This window comes from Sparassis crispa, assembly GCF_003851025.1.
Source record: "Sparassis crispa DNA, contig_000009F, whole genome shotgun sequence".
Lineage (NCBI taxonomy): Eukaryota > Fungi > Basidiomycota > Agaricomycetes > Polyporales > Sparassidaceae > Sparassis > Sparassis crispa.
In genome coordinates this window covers 564,903-585,255 of record NW_020939756.1, presented here as the reverse complement: position 1 = coordinate 585,255, position 20,353 = coordinate 564,903, and the positions used below count along the sequence as shown (strand labels likewise).

The 20,353-nt window shown below is 51.5% G+C and overlaps 7 protein-coding genes and 1 non-coding gene across 8 annotated transcripts; 5 read left to right on the top strand and 3 right to left on the bottom strand.

The window, feature by feature from the left end:
* Positions 1-475: 475 nt before the first annotated feature.
* SCP_1002060 (Hsp70 nucleotide exchange factor FES1) lies at positions 476-1,867 on the bottom strand (the record flags this gene model as incomplete). Its single annotated transcript, XM_027762073.1, has 6 exons — positions 476-650; positions 713-1,094; positions 1,146-1,323; positions 1,377-1,510; positions 1,564-1,591; positions 1,655-1,867. The coding sequence occupies 6 exons, from the start codon at positions 1,865-1,867 to the stop codon at positions 476-478; spliced, it is 1,110 nt and encodes a 369-aa protein (XP_027617874.1).
* A 1,222-nt stretch (positions 1,868-3,089) lies between these two features.
* Positions 3,090-4,670, top strand: SCP_1002050 (hypothetical protein; the record flags this gene model as incomplete). Its single annotated transcript, XM_027762072.1, has 3 exons — positions 3,090-3,453; positions 3,523-4,301; positions 4,356-4,670. 3 exons carry the CDS (start codon positions 3,090-3,092, stop codon positions 4,668-4,670), a joined length of 1,458 nt encoding a protein of 485 aa, XP_027617873.1.
* A 785-nt stretch (positions 4,671-5,455) lies between these two features.
* On the top strand, positions 5,456-7,579 carry SCP_1002040 (hypothetical protein; the record flags this gene model as incomplete). The annotated part of the gene is made up of 3 exons (XM_027762071.1): positions 5,456-5,837; positions 5,888-6,330; positions 6,392-7,579. The coding sequence occupies 3 exons, from the start codon at positions 5,456-5,458 to the stop codon at positions 7,577-7,579; spliced, it is 2,013 nt and encodes a 670-aa protein (XP_027617872.1).
* A 518-nt stretch (positions 7,580-8,097) lies between these two features.
* SCP_1002030 (Phosphatidylethanolamine N-methyltransferase) lies at positions 8,098-12,019 on the bottom strand (the record flags this gene model as incomplete). The annotated part of the gene is made up of 18 exons (XM_027762070.1): positions 8,098-8,408; positions 8,459-8,522; positions 8,577-8,768; positions 8,825-8,987; positions 9,038-9,113; positions 9,173-9,387; positions 9,458-9,592; positions 9,651-9,717; positions 9,765-9,825; positions 9,872-9,960; positions 10,012-10,307; positions 10,359-10,755; positions 10,814-10,927; positions 10,988-11,154; positions 11,208-11,288; positions 11,350-11,414; positions 11,465-11,808; positions 11,872-12,019. 18 exons carry the CDS (start codon positions 12,017-12,019, stop codon positions 8,098-8,100), a joined length of 2,985 nt encoding a protein of 994 aa, XP_027617871.1.
* A 1,126-nt stretch (positions 12,020-13,145) lies between these two features.
* SCP_1002020 (Potential protein lysine methyltransferase SET5) lies at positions 13,146-14,638 on the top strand (the record flags this gene model as incomplete). Its single annotated transcript, XM_027762069.1, has 4 exons — positions 13,146-13,543; positions 13,611-13,985; positions 14,037-14,233; positions 14,298-14,638. 4 exons carry the CDS (start codon positions 13,146-13,148, stop codon positions 14,636-14,638), a joined length of 1,311 nt encoding a protein of 436 aa, XP_027617870.1.
* Positions 14,639-14,826: 188 nt separating this feature from the next.
* On the bottom strand, positions 14,827-15,949 carry SCP_1002010 (hypothetical protein; the record flags this gene model as incomplete). Its single annotated transcript, XM_027762068.1, has 7 exons — positions 14,827-15,276; positions 15,330-15,353; positions 15,401-15,485; positions 15,544-15,607; positions 15,662-15,675; positions 15,731-15,777; positions 15,851-15,949. The coding sequence occupies 7 exons, from the start codon at positions 15,947-15,949 to the stop codon at positions 14,827-14,829; spliced, it is 783 nt and encodes a 260-aa protein (XP_027617869.1).
* Positions 15,950-16,043: 94 nt separating this feature from the next.
* Positions 16,044-16,125, top strand: SCP_t1002000. Its single transcript is given in 2 exon segments — positions 16,044-16,080; positions 16,090-16,125. It is a non-coding gene; the product is annotated as a tRNA-Arg (tRNA).
* Positions 16,126-16,223: 98 nt separating this feature from the next.
* Positions 16,224-17,030, top strand: SCP_1001990 (hypothetical protein; the record flags this gene model as incomplete). Its single annotated transcript, XM_027762067.1, has 3 exons — positions 16,224-16,411; positions 16,461-16,587; positions 16,638-17,030. The coding sequence occupies 3 exons, from the start codon at positions 16,224-16,226 to the stop codon at positions 17,028-17,030; spliced, it is 708 nt and encodes a 235-aa protein (XP_027617868.1).
* Between the last annotated feature and the right edge of the window lie 3,323 nt (positions 17,031-20,353).

Genomic DNA, 20,353 nt, shown 5'->3' with positions numbered 1-20,353 from the left:
GCTGAGGCTCTCAATACCACCGATATCAGATTACTTACTTGGTTCCTTTGCTGCTGTTCTTATCCTTATCACTGAACCATGGTAATTGCTTGAGGCGGCTTGAAGAGGGAACGTGACAGACATCACGTTCTGTCACATGTCTCACGCACGACGCGTCCAAGGAAGTCACACCTGGATCACACGCATTGGCGCACAATTGGCGCACTCATGATGAAAACCCGTAACGCTCGACTACATAGTAGTTCTAATGTATACAAACAACCTGATATCAAGTTGGATTGGAAAGCAGGCCAGTGAAAAGCACACAACGCGACAGACAATAAGACTTATCGAAGACAGTATATAAGCGCAGGGCACTACTAAGTCTGAGTGCCATCGCGTTGGCCGCCTGCTGACCCTCAGACTTGTATGGTCATCAAACAGATTTGCGAACTGTGTGACATGAACAAAACAATACAGAAAAAATACTAGGACTCTACTCCACTGCATGCCGCAAGGCCTTCACTTCATCTACAGTGAATCCCCATCTCTGTGCTAGTCTTGAGTCACCGCCCGTCTTTGTAGTCTGCTCCTTCACATATGCAGCCAGTTCTGACCTCTGCCCATCGGTGAAGTGGCCGTGACATGACGTTACGTACGTGTGCAAAGATCTTGGTAACAAATGGACCATTAGCCTCAGCAGGCGTCGTCAAGGTGGGATGGGATCACTTGCCTGACAACCTTCTCCTCAAAGTCAGGGTCGCCTTCCGTCTCGCCATCGGCGCCGTGGGGCGTCGGAGACGTCAGCGATGAGATAAGCGCTTGCAGCATTCCGCGCTCCTGAAACGCGGCGAACGTTGCGGGGGACGTAGAGAAGGATGTGGGATCGGAGAGCATGGTTGCGTGGGAGTTGGGGTGGACAGGCGCGGCAGCTGGTGCAGAGTCTGGAGGGGGGCCTGTAGGGTGCGCAATAACGCTCGTACTAGGTGTGTGTGGTGCGGTGGAAGATGCGGAGGGTCGCCCTGGTTGTTGCGACGGACGGATGATGGGATCCATCGGAACGAGAAGCGAATTCACCAGGAACGCGGTCTTGCGGCGGACGGTGATGTCGGAATCTGCGCGAAATGTAAGAGCCAATCTACATAACATCGTGGCAGAACGCTTGCCTTCAAGCGCAGCTTTGAGGATCTCCCATCCGCCTGCTTCCTCCAATTGTCTCACAGCAGGAGCGTTAAGTTTCAATAGGCCAGAGAGTGCATAAACAGCCTTTGACCGAACCTGGGGTGACTTCACCTCCGGAGATAGGAAAGCAAGCAGCGTTGGCATTGGGGATAGCACAAGATACTATAAACCGCATATTAGCGGGAAGATACATTCCACGCGAGCGGCAAACTCACCGAGATTTGTGCAGATGGGTTATTTTGCACTGCTGTCCCTATCACCCATAATGTCTGCATCTTGACACTTTCTGGCGACGATGACGCAATCAGAAGTCCATGCAGCGGGTCCCACATCTTCATCTTTTCGATATCTATTCTTAAATATTAGCCATACGAGCGATGCGTGAACGTCCGTGGTCCTCACTATTTGCATTGTCTATCTGCTCAACGAGCTGTATAACATCAGGTCGTATTAGAGAAACGCCTCGACTATATAATTCTTAGTGGTAACTCACCATTTCAAAGTCATCTAAAGCTTGTACTCTCTCGTCTTCATCCCGCTTCTCGTCTACCGCGATCGTCAGCGCGTCTTTCATCAACTGTGCGTCTGATTTTCCTAAGATCGCGTCTATAATTCCAGGATCGAGGTCTTTGCGGGGCTGTGGGGCTGGCTGCGATGCATCGTGGCTACCAGAGTGCTCAATACCCCAACGTAGGAGAGATTCCATGTCGGTACAATGCGTGATGGCAGTAGGCTAGTTCGCAGGTAAGGTCTTGTTATACTTGCAGAAGCTATCGATACAATCAGAAGAGGTCGAGAACAAAATGCGAATAAGTGCGAGGACTAGCGATACAAACACGTATGGAGGAGCAGAAGAAACTGGAAATTTCGTATGCTTTCCGCGAGTTTCCTAGTTGAGATCAGCCACAGTCACGGTCGGCGATGGAAGCGGAGGTCAAAAAAATGATATCATGAAGATCTCGATTTTTCCCGCTCAAGTTTTCTCTCTCGATGTCGACGTTACACTCGAAGCTGCACCCAACGATGGCAGAGCCGTGATATCTTGCACTGGAGACATGGCGAGTATTTTCTCTTGCTATTACTAGCTTCTTGTGATGATTCTCTGTATACCATAACCATACCACCGAACTCAACATGTGGACAAAAATTCACATTAGTTTCAGCCTTGGCTGATGCTCCTGTCTTCCTGACTGTCATCGTTCCGTTGCTGACTTTCCGCGTTCTTAGCAGTGCCTCTAGTACCGTTTGATGGAGTTGATACCAAGAAGGTGAGCATAATCATTCCCTCTTCGCCATTCGGATGAGAGATTCTTTCGATGGGCGGACACGAATGCACTCTGCCTACACCAAAGTCTCCTAGTGTACAAAATGGAGATGGGCTAGAATGCTTGTTGATATGCATCGAGTTGCTGAACTTCCTCTCGTTATCACTTCATCCCTGTTTACTGACGATCCGTTTCTGCTCGGCAGGTCGTCTGTTTAGTTATTTCTTTAGCCTGTCCGTGTATTTCCTTACCCATCTAAATGAATACACGCTGTTTGTCTACTGTCTCCCTTCTCCGTCCTATTGATGTTCATTGTGAGCTCTATTGTATTGAGTTACGTTCGAGTCCTGTCAGTCGGCACCTTGCGCCTGTGTCAGCTGCCGTTGCCCATGACCATACACGCCAGTCACCACCCGCTTCGCAATGTTTGCATGAAGTCCGCCTGTTCAACCGCCTACCATCTCCATCACGCCAACACGACAAGATGCGACGGCGTTCCAAAAGAGGTTCCTTGCCCATGGAGCGGTATTTCTTTGTATAAGCCTGGATTCGGATAGACCGATCGACCTCTTTCTGTATTTACAATTGCATCCGCGTACATCCCTCGGGCCTCAGGCTCGTGCGAACCAACATCTGGCTGCCCTCGCCGACCACGCCACAACAATGGGCGTACATACACTCGTCAACGCCGCAGTCGCGTCGTGGGTGGGTTCTTCAAGATCCAGGAGGAGTGTGCCTCCCGATTCTGACCTGTTAGTGGGAATCCGAACGGAAGACGATGAATCCAGCCGCAGACCGCTCTTGACCATGACGCTACCGTCGCAGCAGTCGTTTGGTCCTGCATCGCCGGTGCAGGCGTATGGAGCGACGTCCGGAGGATCGTCGAGTGCTCGGAGCAGCCCCGAGATGAACAGGCGTAATGGATGGCTGGGTAGGGTGCCCGAGGAGGGCGGTCTGGTGGAAGAAGATGATGAAGAGGACTCGGAGGAAGTTGAGTGGGATCTGGAGGAGCGCGGATTCTACGGTGGTGCGTTGGTCTTTGCGGTATGCACAGTGTGAACGGCTGAACACTCACATTCTGTGCGCGGTTTTATAGGTTCCTACAAGAGGACGGTCGCGTTGTATTGCATCGTTCCTATCACTTCACTGTTGACTTTTATCTTGTTTGCAATATTACCCCTTCTCATATGGCCGACCGATTACCGGGCACCCTCCTCCTATCCAAGATATTTCCCGTCGCCTCTTCCAGAGCTGCTAGTGTCTGGTTCTCTCTGGTCGCTCTCCCATCTCATCCGTGTACCGTTGTACAGCCTTACCACTTCGCTACTTCCTTGGCCCATCACAGGAACAGTGCTATTCCATGTCATCTACGTCTTCCTCAATCAGCTCCTCCATTTGTCCGCTTTACCCATTCTGCGCATTCGCCACCAGATGATCTTTCCCTTACCCACATTTCAAGACCCAGCGTTCCACCGCGTGTGGTGGATTTCGCTGGGATGGGCGGCTGTCGAGGTCGCCGTGGGCATAGCGCAGGGTTACGAGCAGATCGCCATGTATAAGGAGGTGATGGTGCCCGAGGACGAGGTTCGGGCGTTGCTCACGGACTGGCGGAATGGCAACACCGGCGGGGAGAGTGTGACACAACACCAGGTCGAGTCGCCTGAGGAGATTTTACCGTTGAGCCCGTGTCCTGGGCAGGTGCAGGATAGTGCAGGGGCCGCCGTGGATAATGTGCGAGACGGGGTAAATGGTCGGAAGAAGAGAACCAATCAGCTCGAGGATGCTATCCGATCTGTGATTGACAACGACATGGAGCAGCTCGTGCACCTCAAAGAGCGCGAAGAGCTGGAGGAGCTCTATGGAATCCCAGTTGTTGTGAGTACGCGTATGCATGGTGCCTTTTTTAATCTCAACCCTCATTCTTCTCAGAGAATTCCTGTGTTCATCTCCTGCCTGCTACGGATCGACTCTTTCGTGCTCTCTCTCGGGCTTACTCTCATACTCGCTGCATCCTACCTTCGCTCGTCTCTATCCTTCCCAAAAGAGCCCTTACCACCTATCTACACCAATAACGCATTCTTCGTCACTTTCCCGGTTGTTGTGTTGATCTACCTCTTCCTCGCATTGATCCATACCCCTCCTGTCCTGCCCCGTATTGGTGTGCATAGTACTGCTTACATTGGCCTCCTGCTGGGTCTCGGTAGCGTGTTTGCCGGACTTGGTCTCTGGGGTGCACTTTCATAGTATGGAGCTTCTAAGTGTTTACGACCGCGCTATCTGCTGCTCTCCATGATTGTTTCTGTTGGGCTGTGTTCTCGCGATCAGGATAGGTGCGATTTGTATGTACGTTATATATTCAGATACATGATTTTGTACCACAGAAGCCGATGGCAGATGCTTCACACGAATTCATCCGGATTTCTGCTTGTCTTTTTATTATCTTCGTTAGTATCCGAGGTTAGTTGAGCGACAATCCTGCCGCGATGGCAGCATTAGAGATCCGAGAATCTCGGAAAGATGAATGCAGATCGTCTCCGATACACAGTCCAGAGCTATCCCGGCCAGTATTTCTCTCTTTGTCTTCCTCGTCGACAATGATGAGCTCCAAAGATTCTGCAAATCCAGGTGCTTCACCGCTCATCGAAGTATGATGGCCATATCCGACTAACTGCAGCTCGCTGCCAAGACCATAAGTAGTTTAGTGGGATGAGGAGGTATTTTTGATCAGCCGGGGTTCTCGCCAAATGGCGGCCTTGTTCAACATCGCGGCTGTGCTGCCGATTCTGCTCCTCAGCAAAGACGCTTCGTCTTCTACCGCCGCTGTCTATGCCGTAGACTGGCTATACACTCTCGTCGCTCTGTAGGGACCGCATTGCTCTTTAAGCTCCGAAATACCAGGTAGGTACGTCAAATATACACCACCTCGCCGCATTTCTACCTCATTTTGATGACGGACTTCCCGACACTTCTGTCCTGGAAAGGTTGCATCCCCACCTGGTCGTCCCTCTCTCCCTAGAATTTCCTGGTCTATGGCTGCGCTGTTCCTGCACCAGGCCCTGTTCACGACAGAACCGTCTGCGTCGTCTGAGCTGCCAGTGCTGCGTTCCCCGAACAGAGTGACACAGCACGAACGACAACTGTCCTCTGTCTCCTCTGTGACATTGCGCACGTCCAATTCTGACCATTCTCAGCCTACCGAGCCCTTGTTGCGTCCGGAGTCATCTATCTACCTTGACTTGCTGTCGCGCCAGCCGAACCACCCAGATGGACCGGAGAGTAGCTTTAATCTCGGCCTCAGTTTGGAGGGGGACCCAATCACCCCTAGAGAGCGAAAATCATGCTTGGAACGCGCTATTCGGAAGAGATTGCGTCGACTACGGTGGACCAGGAGGACTACGTTACTCATCATGAGTAAGATCTTCGTTCGCGTCCAATGCAGCTCTACTGAAATGCTTGCCAAGCCTCTTGGGCGGTGTACAACACCGTCCGCTACTACGTTGCGTTCACGATGTTCGAGTATCGCCCACGCCAGATCGTTCTACTCGTGCTTGGTACGTGTACCGCGCTCTCGATTGCGCTCGTCATCTCGTCCCTCCTTATATCCGCATTTGCTCCGCACATTGGATGGTATCACACGCCTCATGCACCACACGTCATAGTGCAGACAGTGCTGTACTATTGTGCGTCCGTGCTTCTTCTCGGGCCGGCGGTCGCGAATCTGGTCTTTGTGTTTCTTTGGCGGCATTCGGCAGAGACTATTGACACACTTCGCGGACGATGTCACTGGGATATCGACGTCCTGTGGTCTGGAGTTGGCACGCAATGTGATGGGACACACTCCCCGACTTGGGCATCTTGGGTCGCAGGTTCAGTTGTGCGTCTCGTCCTCACTGTTGCAGTCATCGTACGTTACAAGTTATCAGTTCACTACTGTATGGGTGGCTCTGAGTTTTCCTACTCGGCAGATAACCTACCACTGGTCAGCGTACCGGTATGACGTGACAAGGCAGCCCTCCCGGAAATACCGACTGTTTCATCCCCGTACCTCGGTCTCGTCAGTAACACCCTTGTCCAACTCCTCTCAAACCTTCCGACCAACGGCGACCATGTCCAGTACACCTGTCACCATCGGGCAGGCGCTCCGCCGCTCTTCGTTATCTGGCACCACCGAGGACACATATGAGAGCGCGCAGACATGTCCCCAGACAGAGCAACGTACGCTGCGCAAGTCCCAGTCACGCATCGCGTCTCGGACGAGTAATGCGTCCAAGGATACGTTCCAGCTCCCGTCTGCGACCGGAGTATCTACCGCCAGACGGCCGTCAGGTCAGATAACGCCGAGACGCGTCAGTGGGATGAGTGCTATAGACGATGAGTCTCCAAAGTCATCGGACGAAGAGGATGTGCCAGGCCCGTCAGAGACGAAAGAGTTTGGCTATTATGGACGTCAAGTGCGTCCGAGCCCAGGCATCTATGCATCAGTTGTATCCCAAGGCCCGCGCAGCAGCCAATTCAATAACGAAACAAGTGAGACTCTGCAGGTCGATCCCGCCACAGTCACGCCCTACTCTGAACGAGACCTCACCTACTTTGTCGACCGGTTTCGCACGCTGGTCGAACAAGTTGCCCGCGAGAACGAGGATGCATTTCCACTTGCAGCTGGAAATGGACCAGATGGCCAGCGCGAGCATTCCACCGCGAATGCAGACGAGCACGTCCCGATGGTGGGCCGCATTGTGCACCGCATGCCGACAATCGAGTCCCTGGGGTCGCACGAGGTGATGAGTCTCGCGTCATCGGGCAAAACTCACAGCTCAAACTCGCCACATAACGGATCACGCCCGTCAACGCGCACGAACACCCAAAGCCTCAGCGAGGGTTATAGCACGCCTTCCTCCCGCAGCCGTGCGAATAGCTGGGACGCAGCACTCGCTCTGGCGTCGCCTGTCGGGAATAGAACGGAAGAAGGTTCTGTTAGCGAGATGGGAGAGCTGACGCACGCTGAGACGGGTGCACCGGTAAACACGATCGCCATCACTGTGACGAATACCACGACGACGACGGCTTCTGGGGAAAGCCGCAGTTCAAATTCATATTATACTGCGAGGACGTCACCGCAGGAGAAGATAGATGATGAGGTCGGCGAGGAGTAGATTTGCTTGCGTCTCAGAACTCCATGTACGTTGTCTGGAGATACTTCACAGATTATCTGCTCTTTCATAACATACTGATGGACGCCGTACAGGGCGAATTTGTACCCTATGATCATTGTATGCTTCTATCCAGCCCACATGTACGTGCAGTACGCGTATGTATGCCTGGCCTTGCAGGCAACAGGATCTTACCACCCTGCTCATGATTCTAATGTATCCACCATACTCACATACCCACTCGCTCGTGTATAGCCTCCATGACTTCGCAATACCTTGTTTGTAGAACCTACTCCAAGTCATGTCCCGTTGAGAGCGATATACTGTGCATTCAATGGAAGAGTCGATTTCAGCTGATTGACGCGCTCTGTATCATGTACCGACTTTGCAAATCATGTTGCGACCCATTAGAGAAAATGCAGGGTAGAGTACACACATGCTCGACAACACGACAGCAGACAGAAAAAAATTCTTGCAACCATGACCGTACTTCCCCGAAATATCCAGCAAACAATATTTCCTCAGTGCGACAGAAGCTCTTTCGCAACCAAAATCCTATTGGTCAACGCACTCAGGTTTGCATCGGCGACGATGACTTCTGGAGTAAGTTCCACACCAAAGGCCTGTCTGATCGCACCCGATATGCGCTTGGCCTGCCTCTCCGACCAGAAGCGGAAGTCATCTGGATCGCGGCCTTCTTGCTCGACCTGCCGGGCCTCCTCGGGCTTGCACGATAGCGGGATCAGTGATTCATCAGAGTCGAGGCAGAGGGGTACGATATGCATGAGACACTTTCTGATGGTGGCGAAGCTGAGAGACTCGGGTTTCTCCACTGAAATAATTGATGAGTACGGTTCTCATGGATAAGCTGTGAACACGTACCATATACCTCGAATGGGCCATCCAAGCTCATAACATTGTACTTGCCGTCATGGTGGTATCGGATCTTGGATGATGAATGAGTAAATGAGCATGCCAATGGGACGGTTCAAGCGCGTACCTCGTATCGGCCGGTCTTCCAGGGCAGGGCGCCATGCTGAAACACGACCTCACCTCCTTCCGGCTCGCCTTCCGTAGAATTATGATTGTTCAGGCTCAGCGGGATGTCACCATCCCATTCCTCGTCATGTACCGGGACCCACATGCCAAGGGACGACGTCTTCGTCACCAGATTTGACTGATTAGCCCCGACCTGCAATTGACTTTGTTCAGCTCATTGAATAATACTCTACAGTGGAAAGGACATACTCTGTATATACCTATCCAGTCACGGCGAGAGTGATTCGACGGCGCCAGCCATTTAACCTGGATTGGCTCTCCAAGATGGAAGTGCAGCGAGCCGTCGGAACTGGGGACGATGGCCATCTTATACTTTCTAGTGTCGAATGAGGACAGATTGTTCGCGACACGACTGCAAGATTGGTCAGACACTGATGAGAACTTCGGCCAGACCCCGCGTACGTGATCACTAATTTCTCCCTGGATTGTTGCAGGAGAATCTTGGTGTCCTGAACTACCTCCGAAATCTTGGGACGAGCTGCAACGTCAGGTAAGACATAAGCAGAACTTCAGCAGGGATATTGACAAATCACCGACATTTAGCCAAGAATTCTTCCATGACCTCCGCGGTCTCTTCGTATACCTTGTCAAATGTGCCCTTAACTTCTCGCGCGACCCTCCGAATCTCCGGCGCATGGCGTCCGGCGCGGGACTCGAGTAGGTGTGCGTTCTTCCGAGCAACCTTCTTGATGACTTTAACAAATCCAGCATCGCTGCGCAGTGAATCGCCGTATAGTTTCCGCATGTGGGGGCTGTGCGATACATGAGTATACTGGCTCCGCACCAAGAAAAGGAATGACAGTGGCAGGGTTCGCAACGTACTTCTCGACCTTGCTCAAGAACCACCATTGTGACAGGTGTCGAATCACGGCCAAAGCGAACACGAGTTTGCTGCCGCTGATCAAGGCGAGACCGAAGAACGCCGCGCCGCTCACAACTTCAGGGTTGTTTAGGTACCTGTCAAGCAGCCATCAGTGCGGCGTCCCGGAAGGGGAAGAAGATGGCAGATGTGCACCGATATATTCCGGTGTACTCGAGGTGCGAAGGGAAGTCTTCCACAAAGAAGTCACCGAAGAACCATCCTGGAAGCGTGTCAAAAGGCTGCGCAGTTTAATATATCGATTATTACCAAAGAGCCCCAAAACCTCATAAGACTCCATCGTCGACCAAATATGGAGCCCGATGAGGATCTGGTCCATGTCAGCAACGAGCATTTTCAAGGGACGTAACACTGACAGTACCCATAGTGTGCCGGAGTAACTCGTTCCCAACTGTCCATTCATGCGGAAGACTGTAGGTCTTCCAAGCAAGACAGATTGCAGAGACTAGATACTAACTCGTCAACGCAAAACGGGTAGGACAAAGCTGATGCGTACTATAGGTCATGCACATGCTCAAGTTATAGATAGATTTCCAGCTGTTGAACGCCTCGTGGAGGGCACCCTTTCCACGGTCATTGTGCGGATAATGGTAATGTTTCAAAAAGTGCCTCACGAGAAACCTGTTCTCGGACTGGGCGCGAAGGAGGAGACCAAGACCGACAGAATGAAACAAACACCAGGCCAGCGCGTGTACAAAGTACAACGTGAGCAAACTGTTGTATGAGAGCGTCGGGATGACAGCCGACACGAGCGGGTAGAACATGATGAGAAGTAGCTTGAAATCTGCAGATCTGGAAGGCAATTCAGTAAGCAGAAGAGTTGTCTCCAACAAGCAAGCTGACCGCAACAGATCAATGTTCATGAGTAGAACCATATCCTTCCTGAAATATCTATTCATCAGGTCATGCTGAGATAGCGGTGGAGAGCTGGCACGGCTAGGAACATAAGAAAGCAGGTCTCCATTGAAAGGACTCGAGAACCCAGTTAGGCGCTTAATTCGGTTGCTTGTAAAGTTGGTCTCAAACTCCGTTTCGGTTTCCGTCTCCGTGAAAAGCTCCTCCGGCTCGGTAGCACTTTCTCCCTCGGTGGCAGATGGCGTGGAAAGCTCAGTTTGCTCAATGGATGACGAAGAATCTTTGCGCGAATGCGATTCAGATTGAACATCCGCCTGACTGAGGGCCGCAATGACGGGAGAACGATACGCGAGCGGCTTGCGTTGACCATATGTTCGTTCAATATCTATTTATCGCCTTGCATGATAGCACCAACTTGTGAAAAATGTAAGAAATCAACTTACGAGGATTCTCGAAAAAGACTAGGAACCCAAACTGAGCTGCGTGCGCCGCCAAGCTGACAAATAGAACAGCGTAGCTGCCCACGATTAGCGACAAGCCGTAATATCCAGCATATCCTGCATGATTAAGTTCACCTTAATTTATCTTGAAAGGACAATGCAAGTCAAGGTGCTCACCAACGGAATACATGGGATGAGGTGCCAATTCAAACACGCCGTCAAACACGAGCGCACCACGCTGGAAAAAGACGTCACCCCAGTACCAACCATAATCCTTAACGACATTGTGAGCCTCTGTCTTGACCCATAGATTGAAAGCGATGAGCGCAACCCCACCAATCCATCTAAGAATACGAGTGATGAGTGTAACCCGTCATCAGTGAAATCATTCTGATACCTCATTACATGCACCGTAGTCGACAGGTCGTCGGGAATACGAAAACACGAGAAGGCGAACATGCAATATGCGACAAAATCACTGATCAGGCAAAAATCAATATCAGCCACGCAGTGTCAACCGAATGTAAGAGAATGCGGACTTCAGCAGAATGATATCTACGACTTGGCGGAAAAGTAGCCACGTGTTGTATTCCAACGGCAGTTCCTACGATCAGTTGTAAGAACGGCCGTACGACCCCATAAAAGATTACTGACATCGAAGGAATAGTCTTTGCCCATTTTTCCAGCAAGCTGTTTCCTAATCCAATTTCTCACTGCGGGTTTGCGCTCCTCATCCAGCCATCCAAGCTTTTGTACCGTTCGCACGATCCACTTCCTTTTGCTTTGTTTGGTGAGGACCCAACCGAGCCCCACATCATAAGCAGCGCGCCAGAATGCGAAGTAAAAGAAAAAGAAAATTCTTGATACTGAACGGGGAGAGATGAAGAAGAGCACTAGTTGCATTCCGAGCAGAGCGAGATTCAGTAAATCCAGGTGCGACTTTGGGTATCCAGGATGGAACAACGTCAAAACATCATGAGTTGTGGGTACACGGAATACTGTCGATTCAAACCTCTTTGTAAATAGGCAGGTATATGACACGTCGATAAACAAAAACAGACCTTCTCCGCCTGGTGTCTTTCCCCATACGACCGTTTCCTGCTTGCGAGCATTAGATTCGTCAGACTTCGTGAGTGGCGTCACAGTCTCGTTCGAGTCAGACAGATCCCATCGTCTTTGACGCAGGCCCTGAGCCTCTTCTGGCAACATTGCAGTTGAAGACATCAGAGTTAAGCTGTAAGGTGAGCTGTGTGATCTGACACGACTCGGAGACTGGGCGGGTCCAGAGACGCGCAGGATTAGGCGCGCGTCGGGAAATTTCCAAGTTGAGATAAATCCCATAAATATATCCACGTGAGTCTTTCTTTCTCGCCAGTTGCATTCATGGAATTGCCTTCTCCTCGTCTGCTCTTCGTCCGGGACTCTGTGAAGTCATCTCGTTGTTGCATCTCGGTTGTATCCCTGGACGCCACGACAAGACCGCTTTACCGACCCTCGTACCGGCCAACGTTGGTCGCTCCAGGATCGTACCCTTGCTATTCACTCCCCACTCGACCACTATGCCATCGGGTTGGGAGTTGCTAATGAAGGGAATAGTAAGCATCTACTCAGGCATTAATTTCGGTTACTCTTTGCATAGCCAACAACTAGTTGACCTTACGAGGTGCCTAACACTCCTTCTACCGCTGTCTTCAGCTAGTCCACACGTGTATGTTGATTCCTACTGTCTGTGAAATGCGACAGCGGTCTCCTGTCTATTCTGGATAATGTCTTTGATTGACGCGCGGAATCCGCCACTTGGTGCGCGGCGGCGTTCGGAAGAAATGCAGCGAACTGGAGACTCTAGAAGTTTGAAAGTGTGGTTCCATGCCGTTCCCAACCTGCTACTCGAGTCGCGATCTTGCTGGTAGATTTGCAGTCATTTGATTGTCTAGCGTTGCAGAGACCAAGAGTGATGGTAAGAGTGTGCTTCACACGGAGCATCATAATCTGTCCGTTCCAGCTCGGCGGATCTCCTTCTGGGTGGTAGTGTTCTTCTGCCCCAGGCTGACACAGTGTGTACAGGCGGTTCATGGCCGAGCTCAAGGTTCAGATAACATGTGTACCCGGGGTAGCTTTTGATAATTAAATAAATTCTCCGAGTTCTGCATATAGCATTTGCTTATCGATACCGAAAAGTTGCCTTGCGTACCGTCTGGCCCATCGTCCTGAGAGTCCTGAAACTATTTTCCACTGAGTATCCGAGGCCACGAGCGTGAACTTCGAAGTCGGCCAGCGAGCATTCCCACCAAAACGTTCTCGGGCGCGTCGATCGCGACTGATCTCGATTGACATCATGGCGACGAACATCTCCCCTTCAGAAAATGACCTGAAGCAAGCTCTCATCGATCTGCGAGCGAGTAACCCAACCTTGGGTATCTCAAAAGTTCATGCCCTTCTACTATCCACCCATACGACGTGGACCGTCAGCGAGAAGAGAACGAAGAAGGTGTTGCAGAGCGAAGGACTTGTCCTATCCTCATCGGCGGCAAAGAATGCGGGTGCTGAAAGCTGTGGTGGTGTAATATACCCTTCCTCTCGGATTTTAAAAGGACTGGATATCTCCAAGTTTACTCGGAAGGTGGAGGTGAGATACTTCGGGAAAAGCAAGGGGAAAGGCTTGGTGGCGAAGGTAAAAATCGCAGAAGGGGAAACGATTTGGAAAGAAGATCCATTCATCTTAGCACCAGAATGGTGAGCCGCAGCTCCATCACATTGTTTTGACACTGTGAGGTCGACGTTCAACACTGTCATCCATCAGGGAACTATTCGATCTGCAAGTGTCCTCGGTCGCCTGCGCACACTGCAGCACACCTCTCCGAGACTCTCCACTTGTCATCCCCTGTCGTGCTACATCCTCGTCAGCCACATCGTGCACAGCAAAGTTTTGCGGCCGTCTATGCCTCTCGCGTTCCGCTCGGATACACCCGCTTCTCTGCTCTTCCCAAAATCCGGCGTCAGTAGTCCTGCTGGCTTTTGCAAGGAAAAGCCGGTGGATGAGCCTGCATGCCCTGGTACAATGCACCGCGCGACTCATGCTGACCTACCAGCAGGACGAGGCATCATTCTGGGTGGACTGGGAGGTGTTTCGCGGTCTTGCACGGCTGAGTATGGAGGAACGTGCGAAGGGCGAATGGTATGTGTATGTACACAAACGATGTTGTGCGAATGACAGTTGTTTGCAAAGGATGAAGGGTGTCGGGCCTGACAGAGATACTTGGAAGAAGGCGTACATGCTGTACGTGCACGCGTTCCGTGAACCACCAAGCGCCTATGACAAAAAGAAGTTTGCGAAGTTGGTGAAGAGACCTCTTCCAGAAGAGATAATGCACGAGTTGTTCGACTACGATGCCTTTTTGTGCGGTCTTGGTAGCATGAGTCTCAGTAAGTGATGTCTACTACGTTGCTTTAGGAACGCATGCCAATTGCTCATCTACTTTTGACGAAGACCTAGAATCACACGGCGGCTTATACGTGCTCCACTCTCACATGAACCATTCATGCTCTCCGAACATATCCGCCCGGCACAACGAGCAACGGACCGCGCTATCGCGAATAACTGCCATAGCTCGACGGGACATAGAGCCAGGCGAAGAGCTCACCCTCACGTACGTCGACCCGAGTCGGGGCGTGAAACAGCGTCGTAGCGAGCTATTAGAGTGGGGCTTTGGGACATGCCAGTGTGAGCGTTGTCGCGCCGAGATAGAAGTGGCTAGTCAGCAGGACGCTAGTGCTGTACATGAGGATGATTTAGAGAAGGAACTCAAAGCTGGGCTTGGTGTTGTGTAGATGTAGTTTCCAAACCAGTATGGATACTACTAGAATGTCCGTGCATGGCGGGGAGGCTCTGGAAACTGAACAAGGTTTGTAAAAAATGTGCTACCACTAGTGTCTCAAGTGATTAGTGACCGCATTTCAAATACAGTCATTCTTACAACCATCCAGACTCATTAACTCACTACAACAAGAGCAAGATTTCAACGCTTCAGGAAAGGTGATTTTGTTGCGACTTTCGCGACATCGCGACAGGTCAGGCTGTATCTTGTCTCTCTCTTCAACACTCCACCGCCCATGACTACGTCGCGCTCTGTGGTTCCTGTCAGAAGATCGGCGTTCGCGATGCGTAGCGATCGACCGAACGAATCTCCGCCAGGGAGTGAAAAGATGTCTTCCTCCACGTCTTCGATTCCGTGTAGATGCGACGTGTACAAGGACGATCGGGTGATGACCAGACTGCGGGGTTCGAGTAAGACAGACAAGATCGGAGCGGGATCGATCGCTCGACCCCTCCCCGAACTGCTGCTGTCTTCCTCTTCGCCTTCCGGGCAGTCCTCTCGGAATTTGTACCGGTAGTAGTGAAAAAGTGCGTGCGAGCCGAGTGAGAGTGTGGCGACGACAGGATGGTATGCAGGTCCATCTTCATGCGGCTTGACATAAATTCAATCCTCCGGCGAACACGTCAGTTCACCTCGTCACATACCATAATGCCCTGTCCGGGATGATACTGCAAGAAGTCAGTGCCGGAAATAGACTGACATCTCATCGACTTACTTCGTTCATGATAACATGATTCGGAGCACCGTGTGGTGAAGAACCAAATGCACCTGTGGATCTGATACGTCCAACGATATCAGGACTGGAAATACAAAATGTCTCATTTAACCACTCGTCGATTCCGGCTAGAAACAACTCACTACTGATTGACGAATGGAGGTATATGTTCCGGTATCAGTAACCCTTGAGCGGTCACGCTGCCTCCTGCGCAAGTGAGACTCCATACATTTGGACGACTCGGAGAATCCGTCCACTTACCCCATATCTGGAGGCTATCAAACGGAGCAGAGACAAATAAGAGGTTCTTTCTTGCATTGTTGTGCTCACCGTCGATTTGCAAGTTGCTTCCACTTCGGTAACGGAGACCCATTGATCTACGTGGGTATGCACACAGGCCGCTTGTCGTGTTCAAATCGAGGTGAGCGGAAGACTACCAGTAAGACCAACCTTCCGTATCAACAAAGCTTCTTCCTCTGGTGTGATAAAATTCGAGAAATAATACGCTTCATCAGTGTCGCGTATCTTATGCGAATGCAAGCTTGTCATGATTGTCCGAGTCTGCGTTGAATTAACTCTGATAATAGGGCCACAGCCTACGCAACAATACAATCTAAAAGTCAGGAGCGAGAAAAGCCGCAATGCTCTCGTCGTCTAATGGTTATGATATCAGATTCCTATGGGGAATAATCTGGGGGTTCCGGGTTCGAGTCCCGGCGGGAGTACTTTTGCTTCGGAGCTTCGATCCGCGCCGCATGTACTGTTGTTGAACTGCTCGCCACTTACAGCTTACAGTAACGACTTTTCGACAATCTTTCCATCCATGGCAAGCAAGACGGGCAAGACGTTGAGCAATGCCACTCTCAGTTTACGATTCATGCAGAATGCTCAGCGGGCGAAGATGCAGGCACAAGTAGAGGCAGAACAGGCCAAGATCAGGGACGAAGCAGAGTGGGAGGTTTCCAAGGAGGTCAAGGAGGCCTGGGGCATCAGCTCAATTTCAGGTTCAGAGTGAGTTGAGGCTTTCTCCACGCAGGCCTGTGATCCGATTGTCGTTCAGTAGAAGTGTGACTCACGAGACGTCCTATGTTCCATTCCTCTTTTCCTCGGAAGGGGTGGCGGCTGGACCGTCTCGGGTCAGAGGACGCAGGACGTTCAATCACGGAGAAGAAACTATACCCAAGGAGGTGCGTTTACCTTACATTATCTGCTGCTATCGTCTCGAGCGATTATGCAGAAGAACGATGCCACCGACGCAGAGAAGAAGGCGCCTGCAGACACCGCAGAACCGCCGCTATCCACCAAACGTCCCACTTCGATATCTGGATTTAAAGTGCCAGTTTCGACTACTCAAATGGGTTCCAAGAAGGCACGAAAGAAGACGGTGCAGATGCTCATACATGAGACTCCTGCTGTGCAGCTGCCCTTTTCATTACCTGCAACACCGGAGACAGCATCGGCCCCTGCACCTCTCACGACTGGCTTCATGAAGCCAGCAGGGATTGATGATCCCATTGCCGGGCCCGGGAGCGCTCCAGCCGCACTCAAGAGGCAAAGAGAGCAGGATCCAATCCGAGATCATTCGGGAATGGGTAGCGCGAAGCGGAAGAAGAGCACGAATGTCTCATAACTCTTCACGATACGTAGTTTCTTTCACTTCTATCATGATACCATACAACGGTTCACCTTGTACGCATTCTGCCGGACTTGCAGGCCTCGAGGGCGTCTCGCTGGGACGCCCCGATGTACGTCATAAGACTGCAGCAAGGTGTCATTCGTGTACAAGTGACCATTAGCTCATCCGCAAGCCATGTGCCGCATGTCGCTCAAGCTCCAGCATCTCACTCCGCTTCGGAATCCTATCATAGACTTTATTATATACATTCCAATCCTTCGCCAGCACGAATCTCCTTTCGTGCACGTCTTTGAGCGCTCCGTCTAGGTCATTCACTTCATTCAATGGACGGAAATCCGCGCCATGCTTTAAAACGTCTTGTGGCTGTCCATTTCTGTGCTCGATGGGCAGCATGAAGTTCAGTCCCTGTCAAGACTGCGCGTTCAAGTATTCACTTACGCTTCTTCGGCTTGCAAAGGTGAACATGCGCACAATGTCGGCGATGGACGGACCATAAGCATTCGAATTAGGACATGCAGATCTCCTCATCGCATGTGCTCTTTCGGTGCACTTAGCGCGGCTTCTTCACCTGGTTCCGACATAGGGGTCTCCGCGAGAGGAGCGAGCGCTTCGCAGCAAGGTGTAAACATTTGCGAGCGACCGGATAGGCGGACGGATGTCGTAATGGAGGGGCTTACGGGATACCTCCGAGGATGAAGCCCGAGCTAGTAGCAATGTGTCCCGGGCTTGTTGCGATGCGGGCCAAAAGTCTAACGGTAAGATGATAGGACATCCAAAATAAGTAGCTCTTTACGAGGGAGTCACAAACGATAATGAATAGACATTCGAGAGGTCTGTCTCCGCATGGCTAGGTGCCCTCTTGTGGGCTTCTGTCGATCGTGAAGAGTGGTCGAGGGCAGGCCACAAATAGCTTGGAAGAGTCAGAAAGACTCGGACGAAGAGGGCATGCATGCTGGGATCAGATAACGGAGACAATATAAAACCCACCTCGGTTTTAAGGTTTCTGACGAGGCAGTTAAGCTTGCACCAAGCTACCGATGTGGAGCTTCCTTTAAAAAGTCACTGTGGAGAGATATGTATGATAGACAACCCGTCGGAGACGAACGTATCGTGGAATTCACTGACTCCAGTGCAGAGCCCGTGACTGCGTCAGACGCCCTGCATGTTGCGAGTGCTGAATGCCGTCACTCTCCAAGCGTGTAGAGATTTTTTCGTTCATAGATCTGGTTTCCCCTACCAGCGTCAACTGCAGCGCGGTCCGATCTCGGAGTCTCACGAGGAACCCGAACGGCAGTGAGCGCGAGACTTTGAGGGCACGCTGCTGGAGAACGATGGAGAGGCCCTGTCCATCGACAACTTCGTGCCGGAAGCTGTAAAGAAAGGGACGAAGAGACGGAAGTCTGGGTTCACTCACACAGGCTTCTCTGTATGGCTCAATGTACCGTGAACCAGAGACGCGAAGCAAATAGTTCGCCAGAGGCGGATAGTATGATTCAGCGTTGCGAATACCGACAGAATGCATCTAGGGGATGTGGGATTCCCATCCGCAAGGCCAGAGGAGGGCAGCTGTCCGTCGCCATCTGTCGCCATCTGCGCACAGGTATGTCAACGCCGCCGGCGGAGACAGCTGTCTGAACTACGCCACGCGCAAGGGGAGACTCTGCCGTTGTCTGCAGAGACGACTGGACTTGTAGTAGGCACGCGTGATAGCCGCGTCCCTGAACCTGGGAACGAGTGTGCAGTGTCGGAATCAACGGTGTGAGAGAGAGAGAAGCGGGCGTTAACCCGGATAACGCGCGCCAACCTAAATCGAGGAAGACGATCATAGATTGCTCCTGTAGAACATCGACAAGGAATCGCTGCGCTCGAGCGGCGTGGTAGATTGAGGCAGGGGTTGTCAACTTGAGCAATCGGACAACAATGATCGCAGTGAACTTGCCCATTTCGATGCGTACATTAGCACCTGCCACCGTGATGGAAACCAGACTTGGGATCGAAACGAACTACACCCCCATTCCGCCCGTGACAATCGTGTCCATGTCTTGACAATTGTTCCGCAATGGCCCGTCACAGGAGGACGTGCACTGAGTCAGCGCAGTACTGCAAGCATCGAGGCAAAGACAGTTATGGGATTCCATATGTTACCAGCGTCCATCTCGCATGAGAAATCAAACCTTGGGGCCCAATCTCACAGGAAGTGAGGTATGAGTCTCTCAGGCGACGCAATGGTTCTAGCGGTACCGACACCAGAAGTCAGAAAGCCAGACAATAGACAGAATTATGTGTAGTAAGCCTCAGAGAGTTTGATACACCGCAGGGTGGCCGAACAGTGCCGGCGAAGAGTATCGAAATAAGCAATTCAGTGGATGTGGACTGGTATGTGGACGCGTTCCAGTTTCGCGGAAGCTTCAGCTTCTGGCTCTAGTTACTTCATGATCTTCCCAATTCAAGAGCCATTCTCTGAGCTTCAAGCTCGAAACCACCAATCGTGCCGCTCCACACTTGGGCCGGCACGACTTATGGCACGTCGGAGTTGCACCGGAGTACACATGTCGTGTCGCAGAACAACGCACGACAGCGGATATGTATTTCCATGCTCCAAGACATGTTTCAGAAACGGACAGCTACTCACATATCCCTGTCTTCATTGAGGGAAGACCGACCTCCAGCTTGTCGTGTAATATCGCACTGGCTCGCTTACCCACGGAGATGATGGACGGCAGGACCCGTGAATGGAACCCCATGAGTGAAGCTGCTAGAGCCAAGTTGGATGGGTCAATTTGCCAATTTACCGGTTGTGACTACCGGGCGGCCACGAAGCGACCATTGCGATCCGCAAGAAATGACAGCCATTTTGGTCAAGAGAAGCTCAAGTCGGAGTGGAATTCAGCACTGTTCACAGCGGTCGAACCAAGTCCCAGGATGGCGCTGAGTGCCAGTGGCCCGGTACTAATCATAGCAATGAAAAAGACCCGTATGAGAACGCACCTCGACGATCAATGTACACGATGCGTGTCTGGATTCCGAGGACCAGAACAATGATAAGTCCAGCAACTGGTTCGGAACTGCCAGTGGTGGTAAGGTTCTGATGAGATTGCAAAATTAAAATGGCGTTAGGTAATTAACCTGGCGAAATGGATAAGTCGGACGTCGTTCCGCCTGTCGATCAGCGTACTGTACTAAGTACTACTAACACACAATGAGCGCGATACTTACACCTTGCTCCATTCGGCTGCAAGTTGCCTAGATTTAATTCGTCAGATGTAAGCAGGGCGTTAAGGGGAAGTTCCGAAACGCCACTCGTTGTCGCCGCAAAG